At 35.9% G+C, this 6909-nt stretch overlaps 1 protein-coding gene across 3 annotated transcripts; it reads left to right on the top strand.

The window, feature by feature from the left end:
- Positions 1–363: 363 nt before the first annotated feature.
- LOC126732592 (UPF0496 protein At4g34320-like) lies at positions 364–4829 on the top strand. 3 transcript variants are annotated; one of them, XR_007659508.1, is made up of 3 exons: positions 364–2556; positions 4241–4350; positions 4459–4829. XR_007659508.1 is itself a non-coding variant. In XM_050435538.1 (2 exons), exon 1 carries the CDS (start codon positions 1343–1345, stop codon positions 2543–2545), a length of 1203 nt encoding a protein of 400 aa, XP_050291495.1. In that variant the 5' UTR covers positions 365–1342; the 3' UTR covers positions 2546–2556; positions 4459–4829. The 3 variants fall into 3 exon arrangements, 1 of the variants encoding a protein (XP_050291495.1); XR_007659507.1 differs by having other exon boundaries at positions 4241–4295; XM_050435538.1 differs by lacking the exon at positions 4241–4350 and having other exon boundaries at positions 365–2556.
- The last annotated feature ends 2080 nt before the right edge of the window (positions 4830–6909 follow it).

The raw sequence follows: 6909 nt of genomic DNA on the forward strand, positions 1-6909 counted from the left end.
TTATAGATTATTATCTATATTCTAGAATTTTTTTTTTTTTTTTAATTTCTATATTCTAGATTCTAAACGATATTATAAGATATATCCAATCATTTTCAATCAAGTGAATGCGTCTTTACTCATATCTTAAAGCCATATTTTCTTTTGGGCAAAGGCAAATCCACTAAAGGCTGACTACTGACTGGTCACACTCCCTACGTACAAAGATCCGTATCCAGAAAATCATTCGGCGTATATTATGACTTATACATAAAATATACATTACCTTTTTTTTTTCCTCGTAAAGAAACATCTTCGAGGTTTCCGCCCTAGTTCACTGCACATATGTCACTCTACTGGTGGCTTATATATTTTCCAATTTCACATATTTTTTAAAATCAGAGACAAAGAATTTTCAACAAAAGTCACGCGTGGTTGAAAACTTGGAAACTCTGGGAAAAACACACCGTTCAAAACAGCAACTTTATTCTAGTTAGGTAGTGTTCACTCTTCAATCTTCATCACCATTTTTCCTGTGACTTTCCCTTGCAAGTAGCCCATCAAACTTGAAGAGCTAAAAGAAGTTCGTTTTTGCTGCTCTTCATAGTTCCGACCCATCATCATTGCTTATTGAAACTTGTCCTTTTTTATTGGTATTTTTTGTCTTGGTTTCAAAAATCATTGCTTTAGTTTAGGGGTATCTTTGTGTAATTGTTCATTCATTTCTTAAGTTTTTTGTTTTTCGATTTCTTCAAGGTCGATCGTGTGCTATACTACTACTTAGTTCACAAAGATCTTAGCTTGGATTCTGCGATTGTTTTGCTTTCGGATATAAGTGAGAGAAAACATTCTGTTTCTTTTTTTAATCATTTCAGGTGAGATTCGGTACCTGAAACTCTCCAAACTGGGTTTTGACATTTTGGGTTTCAATTATCCAAAAATTTGACTTATCTAGCAAGATTTCACTTATAAATTTGACAATTTGACTTTTGGGCTTTACATTTATTTTCATTGGGATCTAGCTTGTGTTGCCAAGTGAATCTAAGCTTTGGGTTCTCAGAATCTTAACCAAAAATTTTGAGCCTTTTCTTCTACCCTGTTTCAGAAAGCTCCAAATCGACCTGATTTAGCTCAATTTTGTAGATTTTAGAGTATCCTTCACCTGGGTTTGCGATCTAGTTAGCTGGATTGCTGTTGCTTTTCTTTGATTTGTAATTTCCTACCATCCAATTAAAGTTAAAAATAAAAAATAAAATTCTGCAGCTGATAATCTGGCCAGTAGAAACACTCTTTTTTGATAGCAAACATATATACATATAAAGCTTAGTTTTACTTCTTATCGATTCTTGCTGTGCAATTGGCAATGATGGGAGGAAAAATTAGCAAGAAAACTTCTAGTGATGCCCCACCACCACCGCCACCACCACCACCGCCGCCACCACCACCACCAGCAGAAGCAGCAGCACCAGCACAACTCCTCCAAATAAATGCTGATGCCACTTTCAATGTTGATCTTAGCTCTTATGAGGCGGCGTGTATGCTTGATCCAACCTTGCAGTCCTTTGATGCTACTATCCAAGCGCACACAAACAGGGTCATCAGCTCGCTTGCCACTGGGGTCGAGGTACGGTCCCTATCTTTTGATGCACTCAGAGAAGTCACAAATAGTCTGCTAGAAATGAACCAGGACGTGGTTAAAGTCATTCTAGACTGTCAGAAAGATGTGTGGAAAAATCGAGAAATGTTCTCATTGGTGGAGATTTACTTTGACAACAGTCAAAAAACATTGGAGTTCTGTACAACCCTTGAGAACTGCCTGAAGCGCACACGTGATAACCAGTTGATGATGATTCAACTTGCGGTTAATCATTTTGAGGAAGAAGTAGGAGATGGGGTTGATGGGGGGAAGTATGTGAAGACATTGCAAGAGTTAAGGAAATTTAAGGCGGCCGGGGACCCTTTTACAGAAGAGTTTTTTGAGCTGTTTCAATCGGTTTTTAAGCAGCATCTTTCAATGCTTTCCAAGCTGAAGCAGAGGAAGGAAACGTTAGATAAGAAATTGAAATCTGTGAAGACGTGGAGCAGAGTGTCGAATGTCATTTTTGTTGCTGCCTTTGCGTCTGTGTTGATATTCTCTGTGGTGGCAGCGGCCATGGCTGCTCCGCCTGTTGTAACAGCTTTGGCAGCTGCATTGGCTGTTCCAATGGGCCCAGTGGGAAAATGGTGTAACTCACTTTGGAAGCGCTATGAGACTGCACTGAAAGGACAAAGGGAGGTAATCAGCACAATGCAATTTGACACTCTTTTTACAATGAGGGACTTGGAAAGCATTCGAGTACTTGTCAACAAAGTGGAAATTAAGGTTGAGTCACTGATGCAGACTGCTGATTTTGCTCTTAGAGAAGAGGAGGTGGTGAAGCTTGCAATGGATGAGATCAAAAAGAAGCTGGAAGAGTTTATGGATGGCATTCAGAAGTTAAGTCAGCATGGTGATAAGTGTAGCCAGGAAATAACAAGGGCAAGGACGGTGCTTTTGCAGAAAATAATGAAAACTCCAAACAACTGAAGAACACATTGGTATGTTGTTCCAATAACTTTTCTCATGTCCGTGTTATGTGAATTTCATAAACCAGTTGAAGAATTGTTGATCAACAACTTGGGTTGATTAACCTTGGTTAATTCCGAGATAGAGTTTTGTTGTTGAGCAGGATTTTTTTTTTTTGGTGTGGGGGGGGGGGGGGGGGGTGGGGGGGTGTAAGATTGTTCCTTGAAGTGATTATTAGATGTAATATAACTGAATTTCTATGTTTATGTTTCATTGTTTCTAAGGAAATCTATAACATATGATTACACAGTCCTGGAGTTGACCATTGGACTATTAATTTGAGTTGGTGATGCACTAAATGGTTAGTATTATTATGAGAAAGGCCTATAGTTCGCTTCAATTACAATGGGAGTTGCAATCTTTGGCATATTATGTGAAACTAAAAAAACTTACATAGCAGCAAGGTTAATGTACACTGTGATTTTTGATGAAAAATTGCATTTGTAATAGTAATAGGGTGATGCACAAGCAATCATATTGTCATAAATCATAATAGAGTAGGTTAAGTGACTAGAACAAACAAGGAAAACTACATTTAACATAATATATGATAGAACACAAAAAATTAATTGATATTGTAACTATTAAAATTTGAGATGTGAGTACCTTACTGATGTAGAGATATACAGTGAATAACAGGTCTAGTCTAGGAGGTCCCTTGTTCATATTATAATTTTTAGTTATCATGAGTGTGGATATCATTGATTCAAATCTTGTATTTTAACCATAATGAGTGTTACTGGTAAAAACTAATCAATTATAGACATATACAAGCAGACTCATTACTGTACTTTAAGATTTGAACCTTTTAGTTTGATATTGCCCTTCATCTTAGTCAAAACACTGAGGTAAGTGTTTAGTGTTATAAGAAGAGTTGTTTATTGTTTTTGGCCTCGGTTGATTTATTGGTGGGCCATCAGTTGACTTTTTTCTTTTATATACCAAAACCAATTGCAGATTCGCTTAGTTTGTCAATTTTAGTCAAAACACTGAGGTAAGTGTTTAGTGTTATAAGAAGAGTTGTTTATTGTTTTTGGCCTCGGTTGATTTATTGGTGGGCCATCAGTTGACTTTTTTCTTTTATGTACCAAAACCAATTGCAGATTCACTTAGTTTGTCAATTTCAGAAGATTCTTGGTTAATTCTAGAATTTCAAAACATGGTCAGTCAATCATGCATTTAATAAGTATTATTAGAATAGAGCAAAATTATTATATTCTTAAAAATCTTGACACATTGGTTTGGCATATTCCTACGACCCATCTAGTTCTGGTATGTGCCAAATCAACCACAGTTCCATTATAATTGTAAAATGCATGCTGGATATTTTCTATTGAAAAAAAAAGTCTTTTTGAACCATGATCTTGTTCTCTGCTCTTTTTTTTTGTGGGGGGGGGGGGGGGGGGTGGGTGTGGGAGAAGGGAGGTGCCATTTAAGTTAGAGTTCACTGCCCTAATAGATAGATGGCCACCCTGCATTTGACATAACATTTATCACAGCATCCAAGCTAAGGAGATGTGGAGAAGTACACTATTCTGCTCGAAACAATAACATCACCTTAAGATATATTTTTGCTTTAAAGTCTAAACACTCATGTTTAAATATATTCTTATTATGCTAGTTTTTTTTTTTTTTTTTGGTTGTTGTTGATGTCAGCTGCTTGCATGATTAAACCTAAAGACCCAATCGCGCTAATATTCAAAAATTAGAAGTAAGGTTAATTTCCTTTCATGTCTCCACATGGGGTTTAAAGACATATGCTTGATGTAAACATCTGAACTTTGCTGCCATTGCGTTTCACAACTGTTTTCCATAATATTTTCAGAAGCAGAGTTAACATAAGGGTTAAGCTTGTCACTGTCTTGGACTTTCAGGAATTATTTGGTGGATTCTAGACTTCTTGGTGCAAGTTGTAACTGGTTCTCCAACTTGCCTGTTTCTTTTGTGATTAAATGACAAAGCTAGAGGTTGATGGTTAAGGGACCACAGAGATAGAGAGACTGCTGGGATTTAAAGTGATGAATGTCACTGGCAATTTTGGTTGATTATTCTCTGATTAGGCCTTTTTTTGGTCCATTTGAAATCTATTATACATTTATACTTACAAGCTACATAATAGGAGATAATCCTCCATTCCTTAAACCTCTCTCCCCATGATGTAGGTGGAATTTGATCTCAAGTCCCTTGTTTGATGACAACATACTTTATCAATTAAGCCAATTGACACCTATAATTGTCCTTTTTATTTTCCTGATTGTCTTTAATGTTTTTGATATGATATATTAGCTTGTTTGAATTTCTCTTAAGTCATGATCAGAGGAGAGAGATTAATGCACTGGTAAGAAAGAGTGAGCTGATTCAAGTTGAGGGAACAAGAAAAAGTAAGGGAGGACCAAATATAACATTCGTAAATGTGTTTAAAAAGGACATATCAATTAAGGAAGTAACAGAGACTATGATTTTGGATAGACTAGAATGGAGGAAAATAATACATATAACCAACCTTGATTAATTTATTAAGGATCCATAGCTGAAATCAAAAATTAATTGAGGATCCATAGCTTTGTTTTGAATTTCTCTTAGCCCTTCTCTTACCAAATTTCCCTTGGCTAATGAGGCTAAAGACCATTGCCTTTTCTCTTTAGGGGCAATTAAAAATAAGTTCATCCTATACTAGATTTGTTTTTGTTGGTGTACCATGCATATCACATTTAGTACATGTTGATATCCTAGATTGTCTGAAATCAAGGAACATTAATTGACCTTGATTTTAGTCCAACCAAGGGATTCTCCTAAGTCAATTTAGTTCCCATATATACCCTATATAGAAATCACTGTAAACAACAAGCTTGAATAGTAAAACTGTAGCTGCTAAGGGCTTTCTATTGCGGATGTAGGCTGTTGGGCAAAACCACGTAATATTCCTTGGTTCCTCTCTTGCCTTTTCTCTCTCTATATCTTTTATTTTCTTTGTATTATTTTAATAATTTTTGTTGAACACATAGAGAGAGACTGAGAAAGAGTTTAGTGATTTCTTAACACCATTAATTTGGATTGAATTAGTATTAAGCATATAAGTTTGTATTTTGTGAATGATGCATGAGTATTGTACTTATGACCCATGAAATGAGCATAGTTGTAATATTCTTAAAACCTGTAGTAGAAATTAATTAGGCAGTGACTATTCTAGAGTCTAGTGACGGTTTTGCATTCATTCCTTGGGTATCTCTTTATGGTATTGAAGCTCTAGGTTCTTTTCTTAGTGGATTCTCATGGTTCCACTTGATCCAGCCCTTAAACTTCCTTCCTTTCCTTTTTGTCTTCAGCGGCTACTCCTTTTTTGTTCATCAATATTAAGAGTTATGTTCGCATTGAATCCACTTATTCAACCTATCTTGTTTGAAAATCCCTTGTTATTCCAGTTGTGAAGAGCTTTAAGTTTAATGGTGATATTAGTGGCCAATTCATTTGCTCTTCTCCTCGTTGGAAAACCTTCAGCTGAAAGAGAGTTTTAATCTAGAATATTTTCTTTGGATGCAGTAAGACATCACAGTTGTCTCCTGGTTAAATACTACTACTCTGTAGATATTTTAGAAGGTGTTCTTGGTACTTACTCTTTACTGCCTGCTCCCAGTACTTGCCTTTCTATTGAGAAGCTTTTTATGGACTAAGTGGCTTCTTGTCAGCCAAATTAAACTTCAACTTGAAACATTGACAAAGGAGGTCCTTTCTAAGTTCTTTTTTCTTCCAAAATTGTAAAATGTTAGTGATTCTCTGAGAACCATTAGACACCTAGTCCCAAAATCTGATTTGGCATTGTGTCTTTTTGATTTGTTATCTGAACACAAGCTTTGTCAGTTGCTGTGACTTTCAGACACTTACTTCCAACTTCTGATGATTTGCGTCCACTACTTCTCAGTCAAGAAATTTATCTTCAGCAGTTTCATCCTCAAGTGACTTTAGATAATTCCACTGCTTTTATCTCTACTACCACTCGCATGCCTAACTAGGGTCATCAAAACTCAAACTCTAGTGGACATTATGGTCTTAAATCCAGTTTATGTATTAAATTATTAATGAAATTTTTGACCTCGTTGCAATCTTTGAGCTTTACAAGCATATTGATTCAAGTAGAATTGTGCTTCCAAGCAGTTTTTACGGGTTCAGAAGTACCAAATGCAATGCAAAGACTTTGGCACATAGGAGGAGGGTAAAAGCTATTATCAGAAGCTTTCATATAAATATATATATATATATATATATGTGTGTGTGTGTGTGTGTGTGTAATTTGGAGTGAAAAGAAATGCCAGAAGTCATGACAATAG

Source organism: Quercus robur, chromosome 6, assembly GCF_932294415.1.
Source record: "Quercus robur chromosome 6, dhQueRobu3.1, whole genome shotgun sequence".
NCBI lineage: Eukaryota > Viridiplantae > Streptophyta > Magnoliopsida > Fagales > Fagaceae > Quercus > Quercus robur.

What these genes read in the sequence shown, in the direction of transcription:
- LOC126732592 (XM_050435538.1), top strand. Translation starts at nt 1,343, where the DNA reads ATGATGGGAGGAAAAATTAGCAAGAAAACTTCTAGTGATGCCCCACCA.